This window comes from Plectrocnemia conspersa, unplaced genomic scaffold, assembly GCF_051122295.1.
Source record: "Plectrocnemia conspersa isolate PC_06_02 unplaced genomic scaffold, ASM5112229v1 ptg000002l, whole genome shotgun sequence".
In the NCBI taxonomy this organism is placed as follows: domain Eukaryota; kingdom Metazoa; phylum Arthropoda; class Insecta; order Trichoptera; family Polycentropodidae; genus Plectrocnemia; species Plectrocnemia conspersa.
In genome coordinates, this window is record NW_028277166.1 from 26,322,379 (window position 1) to 26,341,153 (window position 18,775).

General features: G+C 30.8%; 1 protein-coding gene across 3 annotated transcripts in view; it reads left to right on the forward strand.

The window, feature by feature from the left end:
* smash (smallish) overlaps positions 1-18,345 on the forward strand; it is a 180,121-nt gene extending 161,776 nt beyond the window's left edge. For 2 of the 3 annotated variants that reach the window (XM_088205662.1, XM_088205663.1), the window contains 13 exons: positions 471-683; positions 4,079-4,221; positions 7,345-7,486; positions 7,552-8,853; positions 12,042-12,407; positions 12,478-12,810; positions 13,848-14,078; positions 14,281-14,334; positions 14,698-15,089; positions 15,791-15,914; positions 15,987-16,100; positions 16,164-16,419; positions 17,158-18,345. In XM_088205662.1, the coding sequence (XP_088061788.1) occupies positions 471-683; positions 4,079-4,221; positions 7,345-7,486; positions 7,552-8,853; positions 12,042-12,407; positions 12,478-12,810; positions 13,848-14,078; positions 14,281-14,334; positions 14,698-15,089; positions 15,791-15,914; positions 15,987-16,100; positions 16,164-16,419; positions 17,158-17,345 (3,858 nt within the window). In that variant the 3' untranslated portion in view covers positions 17,346-18,345. The remainder of the gene's footprint in view (positions 1-470; positions 684-4,078; positions 4,222-7,344; positions 7,487-7,551; positions 8,854-12,041; positions 12,408-12,477; positions 12,811-13,847; positions 14,079-14,280; positions 14,335-14,697; positions 15,090-15,790; positions 15,915-15,986; positions 16,101-16,163; positions 16,420-17,157) is intronic. The other variant, XM_088205664.1, reaches the window with a different exon arrangement.
* Positions 18,346-18,775: the final 430 nt, after the last annotated feature.

Sequence of the window (18,775 nt, forward strand, 5' to 3'; positions counted from 1 at the left end):
GTTGCAATGCAAGTCTAGAAGCTTAACCTTGTTTTTCTTATTATGTTATCAAGAAGACTATAGTAAAACAAGCTTGACAATAAACACTTCTTATTATTCGTTTCATTAATATGCCACTCACAAAAAAATATTGCCGAACAAGAAATTATGTAAGTCACATTTATAAATTTAACCAGTCTGCTTATCAAGATTAAACCTTTTCGGCCACTCAACACAGCCATCGAAACTGATAATTAAAACCTCTCATTCTTAAAATTTACACCACAAGATTAATCGTCAACATTTTATTGCATGAACACCTTATCTACATTCGATGGAATGAACCTTTAGGCCCAAAACAAAACGTGTTATTTACGCACGTGCATTCCGCGTTTCCCTTTGCGAAACCCTTAGATGCAATCATCAAGTATTGGAAAGTTGAGCTTTCACTCTTTCAAATTTTAACCATGATTTTAATTTTATTGTTTCAGTTGTGCATGGAGACGGCAGAATACTTGCAGGCTGCCAAGTCGCGGGCGTCGACGGCAGCGCCACCCAAACCGGCAGCAAATCCTTTGCAGTTTGTGAAGGTTGGACCATGTCATCTGTACAGATCGGCCCAGGAGCAGCTGAAGAAGGCCGAAGAAGTGAAGAAAATCACGGCGAAGGATTTGCGCAGGGAGGAGCAGGAGGACTGGCAATCGGTATGTACCTTATAAATATAAATATTATTCTTCGTTCACCATAATACAAATACAAAATAAATCCCCTTGATCCTCCCCATTCCCCATACAATCACACTCTTGTTTACAAAGACGAGTGTTGCTACTATGAGTGTCGTATATCGTCGTTGAATTTACTCGTATAAAATTTTCTTTAAAAAATTTTCTTTTTTCTTTGCTGTTTATATTTAAATAATTTCAGTCTATATTAGCCATCCTGATACAAACAGATTTATTTTATGTAATCATTTCCGTCGTTTATTATTGTCGTTTCCATAAACAGATTTTTTATTATTGAAGCAATATCAAAGGCAGCACGATCGTTTGCCAAAATTTTATAACTCGAAGTCATTGACCAAAGAAGATTTTATGGCTGTGTAAACCCAAAATAATTTTTATGGCTCTTTCATTTCTTCCAAAGCGAAAGTGTTTCTGAAAAATGTATGTATTTATAATAAAATAAACTCATATAATATAATATTTATAAAAATTGCTTTCTTGTATATACTATATATTAAAATATAGCATAGTAAAGCTAACTTAACCGACTATTTACTACTTTAACTGAAACTAACGTTCAATATAGTATTTAAAATAGTGTTGATGATATCGTTAATATGTTACATATGCTTTATAAAATTAAGAAACATCGGTTTGTAGCATGAATAACCCTTAGTATGACTCTTTGTTTTTTGTTTAATCTTAGATACAACAAAACTCGTTGGCGTGTATAAGGATATATATAACAAAGAATTATTTTAAGAGACGTGCATTTAAATAAATGCTTTGTTTCTTTTGTGCATTACAATAATAAAAAATGAGCATTAAATAAATAATACTCTTTGTTTTTTGTATATTTTTAGATATAATGAAACTCTTTGGCGTGAGTAACGGTACATTTTAAAAGGTCCGATTTAACACGGAATTATTTTTAGAGATATATGCATTTAAATAAATACTTTTTTGTACATTACAATAAAATAAAAATAAGCATTAAATACTCTTTGTTTTTTATATATATTCTTAGATATAACAAGATTCTTTGGCATGTATAAGGGTAGATTTTAAAGCGTTCGATTTAACAGTGAATTATTTTCATAAATATATGAATTTAAATATATACTTTGTTCCATAAAACGAATTATTTGTGCATTACAATAATAAAAAAAATGAGTGTTAAATAAATATATCTTATGTTCAAACACAAATCTAACCTAAACGAACTAATCTAATGGAAGTTCAACAAAATTAGTTTTAGAACTTGCATTAGGTTAGGTATGGGTTTGAACAGCTATTGGACGTTTCGCAACTGTTACAGTGTAGTTCTATTTTCAATAGTATGAATATCATTTTATTAACTAGACAAGTGAAAATGTATCAAACGATTGATTTTTAATTCCAATGATTAATATTATTGAAACTATTTTTTCACTGCGCAGTAGATCACTTTGAGCGGTATCGCCGTACATGTACGGTGGTCGATCTTTCACTGTTTTGAAGTACCCTAGATAACTATATATTTACATTTGTAACAAGAAATATTAAATAAAAAACAATATATATATTTATCATATCTTATAAAAAATAGTACCGAAATAAATTAACATAACAAAAAATAGTATATATTAATATAATAAAAAATATTGAGAGCCCTTTTATATAAAAAACATGATAAAAATAAATTCACAAAAACCGAAGAAAATATAAAAAAATATGTACAATTAATTAACAAAACTTAATAATAAATTAATAAAACATACTAATACAAAAAAGTTGTAAAATAAACAAAGCAATAAGATCACTGATTTTTTTCTATAATTTACTATGAATGCATTGTAAACTAATGATAAATCACAACAGAAATATTTATAGAAATATACGTAAAATTAACTCACTCCCAGGTATATAAATTAACTCCCTACTCAAAGGGTCAACAGTTGATGTGTAAACCACATCAACGCTAATGCACAGCGTATTTATTTTAATGCACATATATTTTATTAAATGCTCACAATAAATGCACATTTTATTAATAGTATATTGCTCATTTAAATTCAATTTTAAATCGATATGTTTGCCATTATCAGGAATTTGCATTTCGGGAATGCTTTGATTGGAACATGTTGATGAAGTTATAACGACTTTTTTGCTAAAGTAGGCTCCAACGGTTTTGATGCAATTGCGTAACTGTTTTTTTTTTGTTTTCTACGCCAACAAAAACTTCTTGGTTAATTCGAGAGACATAAATTTAATAGTTTATGGACCCTTTAACAATTTTATAAATATAATATGATATATCATATTTAGAATATGCTAGATTTTGGTTTCGTAATTTTCGGTAAATTTAGTAACATTTTGTTTTGACAAAAATATTTTTTAAAAAATTCGTACATTCTACAAAAATAATTGTGCTTACATTTTTGAGAATAAAGTAATAGAATTCCACTGTTTTAACCCTTTAAACGCCAGCGACTAATTAGTAAGTCACCTGATATTATTGAAATAAATATAAAATACTTGGTTTACTGATACATTATGCTAGTACAATAATCGTTACGAATTAAAATTTGTTTTAAAAATTAATCAATGACTCACTAGTGAGTTACTACTGGCGTTTATGTGATTAAGTAGCATTTTAAAAATCTTTAAAATTATGGTATAACAAGAAAACTATACATGCTATCATAAATAAATTATAGCATTCGATTATCTACATCACTGTAAAAGAAACTATATAGTACACTAAAAATTCTTGTGGCTTATTTCTATCGAGCCTTGGTTTTTATAGTTAGTTTTTGAAGAATTACTGATTTGCTTATTCATCCTATTTCGATAATTTGATATCTATTTATCATGCATTTCTATTAAATTGTTTTTTTTTCTGTAAACCTTTCTTAATACTAGCATCATAATGGAGTTAATTTCTTAATCGATCGCTCGCAACAACTCGAATTACAAAATTTCTAATTCGTCACGTTATACATAACGTTATTGAATCGGTCAGTTAATGGTATTACGATGGATAATTAAACTTCTTACCTCTTCGTTTTTACCTTCGCTCGAATCATTAGAGTTAATCGCCAAAATGCCGCGGAACTCTTCCAATTTTTATTTTTGCTGATTCGAAAGATCAATTTGTTTGGTACCAAAGAGCCATTAACCTTTCGACGAAAACGGCAATTAAAGTAATGCAATTTTGAAAATAATGTTTATTATGATCGTCGGTTTTGCTTTTACTTTCTCGGATTCGTCAACGTTTCCCAATGGGCACAATAGAATATCGTGAAATTTTCACATTCTTCCTCATTGTTCCGATCGCTTAGTTTCGCCGATATTTTTTTTTGATTCTTATCATAAAATTGTTTTTCAATTTGCAGAACTTGGACAACTGGAAGAGTTCGAGACGAAAGCAGGTGGAACACATCATCGAACGATGCGTCGAAGTCAAGAGGTTGGAGAGCGAAGATTCTGATCGAAATAGGAGACGTTCCAAGACTTTCAGCGAGATGCTAGAAGACAGGTAAGCATTTAAGGGAAAATAGCTGTCCTATCATTTCTAGCTGTGTTCATTGTTTTGGTCACTTTCACCGCTACTATGTGTATTCAATCAACAGTTAGTTCTCCGCTAGTGTAATTGTTAAATCATCTCACACGTTCGAGGAAGAGAAGATCGCAATTAAAACTCAATTAAGACCTCCAGAGCGCCCATTGTTGAACTCGCATCGAGATTCGTATCGGAAACTTAAAAGAAAACAAAGACCTCGACCTTTCGCTTTCTTCTTGTGTGGCCCAAATAAAGGCTGAGTACCACGAAAGTGTTCAATACGTGTCTAATCAGTGCAAATATCAATTAGCGTTATCGACCAAATTGTGATTTCTAGAAGACACGCCTTAGCGTGACTTAGCAGTACTTGTCATACCAGTCTTAACATCTGAATCTGTCCCTTGATAGATGCATATGGTTCTGAATGGCATCGGTTAATTGCTGTGAATGATTATAGTGTTTAGAGTGAAACTCGTCTCGCAGTAGTTCTCCTACGGAAGGTTGACTTGATTTAATTGTGCGGTTTGGTCTCGAAAATGCGGATGTTGAGACCGCAAGATATTGTGAGATTTTAGAACCAATTATCGCGTGCTATTGTTGGACAATCGAAGACCGATCCATTGAAGATGATGAACATCTTCCTTCCGTGTGATTTTAAATGTACTTTCACCGATGAATGGCTTCGAATTGAAAAGTATTGAAAGAAACTAATATAATATAAGCAAAAGCAGTATAATAATATTATAAAAATATTTATTCACATTTTTTGTCATAAAATGAAATAATTGTTTTTTTAAACTTGCATATTAATGCAGTTTTTGCTTTGTATGTATAGATATTGTTGTCACTGTTTTTTTTTACTGATTTTCATGCAAATTTATGGTACTTTGCCTTTTATGTGATGTAATTAAATATTTCTGTAAAACGTTCTCAGTATTTTATTCATCATTTAAACCATCTACATTGTTTTATATATATATATATAGTAATTTATTCATTTTTTTTATTCACATAATTCAAAAATTTCCCGACTGGCAACCTTTGGCCCACAACCGCGCGCGAGCGCGCCAAAAGTTGCCAGTCGGGAGAATCCGTCACGCCAGTGCTACCAGAGTGTCGCCAAGTTTGGCCATAATAAACCTGAATAAATACATATAAGTACGCCCCTACATGATTTTATCATAAAGGTTAATTTGTATTTGATCAGCTAGTAATGTTCCAATTAAGATAAACTGCTTATTAAATTCATTAGCTATTTTTTTAAATATTTTTTTCTATATTTTAAATTGGTTAATATTAGCAAACATTTATTATAGTCATTTATTTGTATTTTTATCCAATAAGCAGTTACATCATTTCTAGCTAGATTTTTTTCTAGGTTAAGATAATACTATTAATGACAAATATTTATATTTTTAATTAAGTTATTTAGATGCTCATCAAACCACGGAACGTTGGCTATATTTTGATTATCTGAACTTTTGTCAATATCTTATTGAAACTGATCTAAAATAATGAGTAATATAGGAATATATTTCATTAGAATAAATCAGCAAGTGGTGCTCTGGTCTCTGGTATAAAAACTCAGAAGGCATACAAAAGCGGTCGATTAATGACGATGATTTCTTAGACTTATTGTTCCAAAAGAAAAAAGATCTGGCGCCCACATTTTCATAAATATAGTAAATTAATGAAAATGAGGAAATTAATGACAGAAATATTTTTGTACACAGTCGTTTTACTAATTTTTATTAGTATACAATACAATAAAGGATCAGCATACAAAATATTTTTAGAAGTACCTGAATGTAAGAAAGATTGTTTAAAAGTTTCTTATTCATTGGAACACAAAATGTGCATTAATAGACAGATGGATAATTAGTCATACATGTCGGCAACTTGCTTATTATATTTCCAAAAAAATATGAAAACGACATAGTGACTGCATATTTTTAAAGAAAATGTTGACTCTTGAATCTTTAATTTGGTCTTTTTTATTACCATATACATATATTGACTATTTTTCTCTCGATAATAGTAGGTATTACAATTTTTTTTATTAAATAAATATTTGATATAATATATTATAATATGATCTATCAATAAACTAGAATTAGTGCTAATCCTTGTGTATGAAGATTTGTTTAAAACGTTGAAATTATAAGATTGTATCATTGTTATATAATCACTAATGTTGTATGTCTATGTTGAAATCTAAAATTATACTTTTTCCCTTAATATTATTTATTACACAATTTAGAGCCTTTTAAGCAATGTAAACGTTGAACTAATAATTTGAGGATACAATAATTGTAGAAGAATTTATTTTATGTATATATTTTGTGAATTTTTGATCTCAAAATGATCAATGATTTTTTTTTAATTTTTGCATTATACTATTACTTCATACGCCTTAGCTGTTTTCAAGCTTCTTTGAAGATGCAGTTGACTATAAAAGATTCAGCTAGCTGTTAGCGGTAAATATATTTTATGGCCTGTCGATAAAATGTATTAATTAAGCTGAAAGCTGGAGTTACCGAGATTTTAATTAGAAGACTCAAATCCTCCTCGAAACTTTCCGCTATAAACTTTGAACATGGAAGTTGAGAAGGGTCGCCTAGTTTTATCCAATACTTCAGACCTTCTCTAAACCTTCACAACTCAACAACCCGCGAAATAACAACATATATTGTGGTATTAGTGAGCCCGCCAATGTATAATTTTTAATCTACATCTATAAAATTTACAACTAGAACTCTCCATAACATCCAAAGATAAATTTAGCGTTTTATTGCTATGCTTCTGTCGTTTTTGCTACGCATTCTCGATAAAGACCCATAATTGCGCATTCACTTCGTTCGGAAAGTGTTAATCAAAGAGGAAACCGCAAAGTAAATTAACTAGAAGCCACTCCACCTTGTCACTCCATAAATTTTCGCCACACCACAGTGAAACTATATAATGACCGCTATTAAGTCGTTAATGCATGTAAAATCAGTCGGGAAGTTAAATATACTTCCTGGCGCTATACAGACAAATATCACTCGATATCTAATTGATTCAATTGACTTTTAATTGAGATGTTTATTCTAATTTCAGGGCTGGAAGACGCAGCGGACGTATAACGTTGCCTGTGTATAGCGAAGAAGACAACAATGACCTCAGCGACCTAGGTATAGGTACCAGCAGTGCTTCTGGTAAAAGCAGTCTTTCGGAAGACTGTGACAACAATAGTCTAGCAGTGAGTATCTAATATTATGCATATATTAAATTTTATCTGGTTCTAATATTATTATTATTTTATAGAGCGACGGTATGGACTTAGACAAAAATCACTCAGACTTAGATAATATGTCGAGCTGTGAGACTGGCAGGAAACTAGAATCTAGCGCAAACGAATACGACACTTGTACCACGGCTACGATAAGTTCACCGGAACCAGAGGAATATACATACGAAGGTGCCATACAGAACTATAAGTCCAGAATCATATCGCGAACGCAATCGTCTGATTTGCTCATATCCAAATTGAACGGTATAAACGACAGTTATAAAGAAAAATCACCAGAATCTAATGGTATATCAGTACCTAGAAAGAACTCGATCGGAAGCAAGATCGAAAATAAACTCTCGACGTTCGAGCAAAAGAGGGAGTCTAGCGTTGAGATCACATCGGCAGATTTGAACAAAAAATCTGTTCCTAAAGTAGACATTTTGAAGAAAAGAGAATTGTTTGAGAAAGAGACGTCTCCGGAACAAAACGGAGTGCTTATCAAACCCAAACCTGAGATGGCTAACTCAAAGTCGATCAAAGAAAGACTCAATCATTTGGAGAAGTTGGCTGAGGATACAATTATTAAAACTGCACCAGCCATCTCCAATAAATCGAATAGTTTGAAAGAAAGATTGAGCAGCTTGGAAAAGTGCATCGTTGAACCGACAGAAAAAATAAATGTTAAACTATCAAACGGTGATTTAACATCTGTATCGCTGAAAGATAGACTGTCGAGTCTTAATAATAGAATTACACCGGAAAAGATTGTTGTGACTCCAGTTGTTACACAGAGTCTTAAAGATCGATTGGCAAATCTTGATTCTGTTTGCAATAAAGAAATTATTAAAGACACAGAACCGAAGGATAAGTATGAAGAACTCAACAAAGTGACTCAAAACGATAATAATCTGTATGATTCGAAGCGCTTCCATCGCTCTTTGGATAGCTTAGACTTGGACGATAATCTTCCTAATGGCAAGTTCGAAAGAGTTCAAAGCATGGATGAATTGTGTGGTGATTCTGGAACTGGAGCTGATACCGATCGTGAGGATAGCGGTATCCACACCGGCGATGTGTCTTGTGCCGTATCTCAAGATGAAGAACCAGTGGAGAGCTTCACGATGAACATCTCAGTAAGCAAGAGCACTCAAGACGGCGTTATGGAGTTCACAGTTCAAGAGTCTTCGTCGATCCATATCGACGACGGCAAAGAAGATTATTTCCAGAGCGTTTCACAGTCGTCTGTGACAGAAGAAGATCCGATCACTCAAGAAGATATCTTCTTCGATAAAGAAGAAGATGATACCGTGAAATCGATGGACGCCGATAATAGTGTAAGTCTAAACGATAATTCAATATCTTCTGAATGCGAAAATATCATATTTGAGGGTAAAATGTTGATTCATGTTAACTTTAAGGAGATTCAATCAGTGGTTAACGGTAATAAGGACGTAGATTTGTCTACTAATTGCACTAATAAAAATAAGACGGTATTGTCTTGCGATAAGGTGATGGTGTCTGAAATTTCCACTAACAAACCTATTTCGTCTTCTATTAGCACTTCGGTGAAAACTAAACCCTCACTGCTCAACACCAATATAGATACGAATATCACAGTTCGTATAGATAACTTCAATTCTAAACAAAGGGATCTTTCGACTCCTTCTCCCGATAGGTTCATTCAATCGCCTCCGATTTTAGAATCGTCTGGCAGATGGAACATATTACAGATTAACAATAAAGTCTCTCCAAAGAATTCACCGGTGAGCTCTCCGAATTTCAACATGCCCGATGTGATACCGATTCATGTCAACAATGATAAGTCTGAAGTCTCCCACGAAGAAAACTTTGTGTTTCAAGTAACGAGTAATTTTGTAAGCGACGGTAAATCTCAGAGTCTCAGTCCTTCGATTAAATGCAACACGACAACGCAAATCGACAATATATATTTTCAATAGTTTATGGTAGTATAGGTGATTTACGAATACTGCTTCAAAGAATTATGAATATCTCTCGCTTCTACGCGGAACAAAAATGTGTCTTCTTTTGCCCTCAAACTTCCGAGGAACAGCTTAGCATATGCACGGCATTTTTGATCCTCATTTTAATGCTCTTCTAGAGAAAATTGAAAATGATTTCTTTAACTTAAAAAAAACTATTTGTTTTCTTCTTATTTCTTTACAATATCCCCATAATTAAAAGTTAAAATGGTGCGCTTTAGTTAACTTAAAATCAATGATATGAAAAAAAATTCGAATCCTCATATGTCATGTATTTTACTTTGAATTAAAAAATAATATAGATATTCACATTTTTTTGTGGTAGCAATATTTGCGATTCACTCATTATGTAGTGATATATTTTTATTGGATATACTCGGTATAAGCTACATAATATGTATGGTATTTAAACACAAATTATGACGAAGCATTTTAACCTAGGATTAAAGCGTAGTCTATGTGCGTCACTAAGAGTAGCTCAATTATATAGAACTTTAGTAATGCTATTGATTTATCTATCTATTGTAATGTGCTACTTTTATATTAATACCTGTTTATGTAATCGATACATAGGATAATGCCGGTATTTGTCATTAAAGCTACCTTTTTATCTTAATATCAGTATTGCGATCCCGATACTCGAATATGGAATATTATACCTCATAATTATGTCAATTTACATTGTAATTATAGTTCAGTGCGGTGAACCTTCATTTTTTATATATACCATGTCATATACGGAGGAATGTAGAATTATATATTTTGTAGAAATATTGTAATAAAGTATGATTCATGATTCATTGTTGTCATTCTATCATTATGTATCAACAACAAAAAAAACATTGAATAATGTTATGGGCATGAGCATTGTGGTTATTAACATTCATTCATCGTTGTATGAATTCTACGATTTTCTCTTATGCTCCTTCATGACATAATGAATAAAATAAACCGCTTACTTTTTGGATAGTATGACGAGGAGTTTTCCACGTATGTTGTTTTTTCTCTATTATTCTTTGTTGTTGTCTCTTTATGCATGAAGCTCTCTGTAGAATAACATTGAAGATAATATGCTCATTTGAACTGTTATTTTCAATAATTGTTGTAAAGATCAGACTTTCCAAGGTTTATTGAGCAATAAATCATCAGATCTCGACCTTGAATCGTCAACACTTTACAGCAAAATTTGTACCACAAAGATAACATTGATGATTTTTTCGCTATAACGTTTTCTATCTACTCAAAAATACATATTATTTGCATTTTTATTATTAATTTGAGTTGTAATTATGGATTTTTAGATCCATAATTATAACATAACATATGATATAGTTACGTCTTAATGGATGTATTTAATATTATACTTTAATCAATAATAAAAAAGTATTTTGATAAAAAGTTATCAGTCAATATCTAAAAATCAAAACATGAAATTTTTCATATTTATCTTTATGACAAAAAGTACAAAATTGATGCACAATTTAATTTTTGCATTATGGAATATTTTACTGCATGTTATTTTCTATGACGTTTTATTTGAAGTTTTTCTTTTATTTTAACCGCACTTTTTGCATAATGTTCATAGATAATGTTATCATTAAACTAATGTTTAATTAAGATTTTAAATTCTACACCTTTTCTTTGTACAGATAAGGTTATTGTGTGGCTCATACATATTTTGGTATTTAAAGGCTTTATAATCTAATATTTTTAATAGAGGACAATTTAAATGAGCAATATATAAAACGAATTGTTTGTGCATTACTGTTGGACAGTGAATACCTTATGAATAACTCTCTGCAGCGAATCCCATTCCAAAGCAAAAATCCGAAGATTTACATTACATTAATGCACAAAAAATTCGATTTATGGAACAAAGTATTTATTTAAATGCATATATGTATCTCTCAAAATAATTTCATATTTATTTATTTCTTGTTGTATTGTATATTATAATACACGACTTTAGTTCCCAAATACTTTGTTTTTAATAATTATAAATCTATAAACATATCGCATTATATTCAATACAATGAAAAGTTATATGTTTTTTACTTCTGAAACACTTATTCTGTTAAGGAAATACTACTTTAATATTATATAATTAGTTTAACTTGTATTTTACTTTATTAGCATACATATCTGTTTATTTAAAACAATCACTCCAACGATTGTAGCTCTTATCATTAACTTGAACATCAAAATAAGTAGATGGAAATCATGCTGATAAGAAACATTTTCAATGTCCATGTTCAGTTGTAACAAAACCTTACTGTGTAGTGTCGCTCTTTTGAAGTTATATAATTATTTTTTTACATATTCTAACGCATGTTTTATTATATTTTTATACGATTATGCTCACTAATCTATTTTTATCAATCAAGATTACCGACTTATCGTATAAAAGTCAGCGATTTAATGAATCTAAAAGGCTTTTTTATGATTTGCTTATTTGTTTAGCATGTATTTTTATTATTTGTAATATATGGTTCATAAACTAATAAACGTTTTTTTATGATTAGATCTTCGACGCTTTGGATAGCGCATTCCTCATGATTGACAACGAAGATCAGCAAGAACCAATCATGAGCGAAATCATTCAGAAAACATTGGATGCGACACCAAAAGAAATGTGTTTCGCTCAAAAGATGAATCATACTATCGAAGAGATTGTACCGGACGTTAAAGAAAACTTCATTGTTCCTGAAACGCAAATCAAACCGGTACCGTTGTATGAAAATATTGATCTTTTATATACAAACAACGTTCCGATCGTCGCTAATGACTTGATCGGATTCCCGTTGGGTCCTCCGATCAATAGTATGCAACCACCGAAAGAAAAACCACCACCACCTCCGATAGACGAAATGGAAGAACTAGTAATCGATGTAAGATAATTATTTAATATTTTTTAATAAACTATAATTAAATGGTATACTAATTTATGTTATGGTTTAGGAACCGATGAAGAGGATGAACTCAACGAAGCGTATCAAGAAAGAAATTCGCAATAAGCGGTCCAGTTTCTTAGGAATTGAAGGCGCCGACGACGAGAGCTATTTGGAGCCTGAATTAAAATTGGCTCCTAGACCAGACATAACAACATTCCTCCAGGAAGAGAGCCGTGTAGAAAAAATGTTGTTCAGGAAATCGCTGTATTATGACTCGGATTTGGGGGAAAGCCGTGATTCGGGCGTTGAGTTGGACCGTGCACAATCCGATGATACGTGGTCCAATAAACAGCCGTCTCCGGATATACATTCTGAGCAGCACAGTCGTCAAGGAAGTGAAGTAAGTAATTTAATAATATATAACTACACTAACAGATATTTCAACATTTTTTTATAAGACATATCTGCGGAAACTGTCAAAATTGATAGTAAAAAAGTTATAGCTCATCTGTCAGATATTTTATACTAACTATAAGCTATTGATTGCTCTTCTTTACAAAGGCAGTATGATTCATAACTCCATTATTAATCTTAGAGAATATAGTAGAGGTCAAAAATATTTTATAATTGAAACAGAAGTATTATTTGTATGGGTTATAATCAGGGGTGTTCTGCTCAAGTTTTTAACAACTGGTTCTTTGTTTCTGAACAAAAGGGTGTGACCGTGCAAGAAGTTTTTGAGTCATTTTTAAAAAAGTACTGTGACCGGGAAGTGGTTAATGCAAGAATTTTTACTGTAATATGTGAAAATATAGGTAGTTTACATATCTTGAATTGTTATCTGAATTTAGGGTTCCTTGAAGAATATTATAAACTAGAATGGTTCCATAGGCTTTAGAATGAAGGCCTCTGAACTAGGCTATAAACCGTGTTGAATATATTTTGTGATTTTAATTTTTCTAACATTTAATTATCTGACTGCTGATGGAAGAATAATAGAAACTTAATGAAGTGCCGACCATTGTCAACTTTCGCGGATTTTAAACTTAGAAGCATCACAGAATTTTGAATGAAAATTTTATAATGTTCTATTTATGAATCACTTAATTAGAAATTGCTCTCTTCATATTTTCAAAAGTGAAAAATAAATATTTTTTTGATACTTCTAAAACAATATTAAATTCCGAATCAAATAATTTATTTTGTGTGAATGGGATCAAAATTACATTGGAATAGTTTTTAAAAATCTGTGCTAAATGTGCTAACCATCAACATATGGATAACGAGCAAGCAAGACTAACGATCATAAATCACTGATGGTAAATAGTATGCCATTGGTATTTTTTGTGCAAACAAATTCGGCCAATATTCGAGGATGCTGAGACGAAATGTGTCTTATAAAACTTATCCATACTAATTATTTCAATATATTTACAGCCTTTCACCAACACTAGCTTAACATCTGAAGAAGAAGAAATGACCAAAAAAGATGAGATCAACAGACATTATTTAAATAACACAAGTTCGGCAGTGATGGGTCAGCAACTCACGACTAAACTGAAAGAGCTAGAGCAAGAGAACAACATTGAACATCAGAGATCAGATAGCGTTAATGAAGATGACAATAACAGGATTAGGATGTTGGACGAACAAATCAAAGAACAGCAGGTCAGTCACAACCACGAAATCGCATCCCTTAACTCCAGTAACTCAGTTAACTATCATTAAGCTACAACCGTAAAATCACAGCCAGATTTTTAAGTTATCTATTCATTTGTAAATTCCAAAATATATATGTTTAATAACACAACTTTAACTCTCTAACGAAACATCGCCTAACTGTGTCTGTAAATAACGATTTTACTTTCAGAATAAGGATATAAACAATGGGTGCGAGGATTCCTATGATGATGGGCATACCGAGGTGAATAAAAACATCATTAACGTCCGATAGTTTTTAAGCTTCAATCACACACTATTGCATGCTTACACAAAACGCTGTTATGTAACTTATATCTCATAGAATCTATTAGCATGTTAATAAAAAATCAAAAACGTTTATTTTCATCACATAACGTCTTTTATTTTATCTCCTATCCTCTGTAGCTTTATCAATACAAATTGCTTATTTATTTTTTATTGCATGTATAAATAAAGATATTTCCATATTCTTTCACATATAAATGCATGGAAATCATCAAAGAAAGCTATACAAAGTAGCCTGATTTGATTCTAAAATCAATTATGGTTAATTTTAGTCTGTTTAAAAGTAAACTTTTAATTGTAGGAGGTATTGAGGGTCGAAAGAGAGCTACTGCAGCTCGAACAAGAAGAGCTTAAGCGCCAGAGGGACAGCTTACACTATAAAGAAAGCCAAGCGAGGCGTATAAACGGATGCTCGTTGCAAGACATCAACATGGTCCAGTCGTTCCCGGCGAACAATCAAGTGCCTGTTTATTCGTACGCGCAACCGGCATCAGCTAATCTCAATTATAGGCAGTCGATGCCCGATCTCGCAGTGCAGCAGCCAGACCTTTCGCTCTACGCCACGCCGAATCCAAAATCATACAGCAACGGACCAAAGAACAACGCCAACGTTATCAAAAAGCTACCACCGCCAGTTCCGCCGATGAAACCTCAGAGAAGCTTGGAGGCGCAGGAGCGAGAGATAACATTAAGGTATATTTTCACATAGCAAACTATTCAACTCACTTTATCTAATTTTAAACGTTCAATGATATTAAAATCAAATGAAGACCTTATTTGAAGAATAACCATTGCCACAAAAATCATTTTTTACAGAAGAGAGTAAAAATTAATTTTATTCTTTGATTAAATATAAATATTAAATATTAAAAGAGAATAAATTTATATTAGAAATAAATAATATATAGAAATAAATTAAAACCAACTTGGACATTGGTCGTTTTTCAGGCATTTTTTATATTGACTATTTTTCCGATAAAACTTTAAAATATAAAAATGTATTAAAATAAGCAGAAAATTATTATAGCATTAATCTTCATCACTCTGCATGAATTTCAATATATTTCGCTCTATTATTGTCTGATGGTAAATTGTCATAAAAAAATAAATTGACAGGATCTTGAAGGTATTGGTAATCCACTTAGATTGAGGAAATTAAGGAGTACAACATCATCCATTATTTTAAGAATTCAATAAAATGTAACACATGTCAAAAGACTGTCTCAATGGTTTTTATTACCTTAGAATTTTATAACAATAATTCAACTAAGTAATTATTCGTAGCCATATTTCTCAAAACATTATAAACTCGATTTCAAATTTTAATTTGGATCACTTCTTAAAATATCGTGATTCCCAAATTACATATTTAAATACTCTCATTATATTTACAGAAACAGTAGATTACCATCCGCCGAGTACTCCAACATTGACGAATTAATGATCAGGCCAAAATCCAACGAACACTCTTCTCAAACGCCTTACAATCATAACCAAATGACACGGCACACTCTTCAGGTACTGAATCGTAAATATTCTTAGTATGTATTTTCATATTAAAACACTATTAATATTATAATTTCATTTCAGGCGTTGAGTGCAGCTCCACGTTCCAGGTTAATACCAGCAGCAGATTGGCTCCAACCAAAGCGTCGTTCGGAACCTCCGGCAAATTATAACTATAACCAACATTGGCTTATTCAGGTAAAACATTGAAATCTATTAGATTTCTCATAGGATAAATATGTAATTGTAATATAATCACAGGAAGCTGAACAACGCAGGATTGATCAACTGCGAAGCAATATCAAAAAGCAGTCACAATCCTTGAACCAAAATCCTGGTGCGAGGCAGAAGCATCTTCCAGATGCAGTCATTCAGACGCTGACTCAAAGAGTTCAGAATAAAACGAATAGACCACCTCCGCCTCAACCAATCTTGCCTATTCCGCCTCCTGAATCTCCAGAGAAGATGTTAAGTGTTAGTGGAAAGAAGAAGTGTTCACATTGTGGTGAAGAGTTAGGTATGGTAAATTAATATTCAATTAAAATATTTGTCAAACAAGTGTAATAATATTTATTATTTTAATACCTAAGAACATGTTTTGAGCTATTTAAACATTTGCAAATTGATATGTATTTGTACAATTTGTTTCTGAGAAGAAAACTATAGTAATATTCAAAACCACATATCCTCTGTTCAATTGTAAGTAAAAGCATTTGAGCAATTTCGTAATTGAAAATATATCATCAGAAATCCGTGGCGATATTTTATGAAAGGCATATATGACATAACCTCAAATATTATTATCGTATTCCCAGTTTTATAAAATAAGATTTAGTATAAATAAATGCATGTTTTAAAAGTTTTTTTATAATAAAAAAAGTCAATTGATAAAACACATATATGACAAGAACATGTTCACTATTTAATTATTCTTCATTCCTGCTATAAATTTATATTTTGCATACATAGAAAAAAAAGTTCTTCACTTACTGGTCCTACATATTCTAGCAATGTCATTAATTTTAACCCTTTGAAATTATTATCTAAATATCGATGTATTTACCCCTAAAGCCAAATTCCTTACAGCCCATTAAAAATGTATGCGATTATGCAATGATAATCTTGAATCTGTTAATTCTATATATCAGTTAACATGTTCTTACCTTTAATTAATAATTGTATATACGAAAAACTGCTTCTCTTTTATTAATTTTATAACAATTAATTTTGCTTATCTAATAATGTTTTTTTATAGGTCGCGGAGCTGCTATGATAATCGAGTCTTTGAGGTTATTCTATCATCTATCGTGCTTCCAGTGCTGCGTCTGCGGCGTCCGATTGGGAGACGGAAGACTCGGAGCAGATGTGCGCGTTCGACACAACCAATTGCACTGTCATAATTGTTATTCCAGTGATGACGGTGTTAAATTTAGTTGTGTATAATGAATTGTGATTTTTATTCAGACTATAAAAAAGTTATTCCAGTCGCTTTAATCGGCTAAATGTATAAATGTACATATAAAGTGTGAGCTGATGTTATGTTATCCTCAGTATTATCATTACCACTATTTCTTCTTAAACTATATATAACTATATGTGGAGGGTTATAGATTCAACGATAACACTGATCGTCGAAGATGTATACTTATACTTTAACATACTGATATATTCCAATTCTGTAAATATGTTTTTATATAAATTGAAACATCACATCAACGTTAAAAATACATTACGTGATTGTCGATATAAATGTGATTACATTTTTTTTTGATTTATTTATTCGTATAATATAAATACTGTTTTTACCATTTCTCAAAATGTACATAATTATAAAAATGTGTAAAATATTTACTGAACGATGCCATTTACCAGAAACTAGATTCTAATTATATAAAGTAATCAAAAAGCATTGTCGTAGAATTTAACGAATTTTAATTTAACTCTTATCATAAAATGTATACATATATAAATATATGCATATAAACAATAAATTAATAAGTAATCATTTTAATGATTGTCACCAATATTTTCTGAATCTGTTAATATAATTTTATTAATATGATATCACGAACATTATTGTTGCATGATAAATTTGTGTTTTTTAAAATAATTTATTGCTTCTTTTTTGTATAGCAAATTTTTGTTTATTACATTTTTTATATATAATTACAATATACATAAACTAAATACTATTTGGACATATATATATATATGATAATGTGTGGAAATATAGCAATTAATAAAAATGGGAAAAGTGTAAATAGTAATTACTGTTATTAGATTGTGATATGTGTAAGAAACATTTTTATTGTTAGAAATTACATGAGTGTACCTATAAATGTTAAATATTGTCTATTTTACAATGCGTATGTAAAAACAAATAATGAACGTAATTGCAATGTGTATTTTTATAGAATCCTGAAATAAAACATTTTGGATATTTTGACTGTCTTTTTCCTTTCTAACCGAACTAGAATTGCCATCAACGTATTGTATTGTTATATTTTAATTTTAACTTATTGTTAAATATTTTATATAATAAGCACACACTATATAAAAAGATTCACAAACCACATAATAATTTAATTAGCATTAGATTCCAAGTAATATTGGGTAATATACCGTCATTCAAAGTAGTTATAACGATTATATTGTAAAATATTATGTTAAATGTTGTAATAGAGTAACAGTTTATTAAAATGCTATTGAATATATTTTACTATTAGTTTTATTATTTATACTGCTTTTGGATAACTGGAAGAAAAACAATACATACTAGTCTGGTTCATATACTTAAATGTAATTATGCAAAATCTTGTCCTTCTGCTCAATTTCTGTTTAAAACTGAATTTCACTGAGTTATATTATCTCAT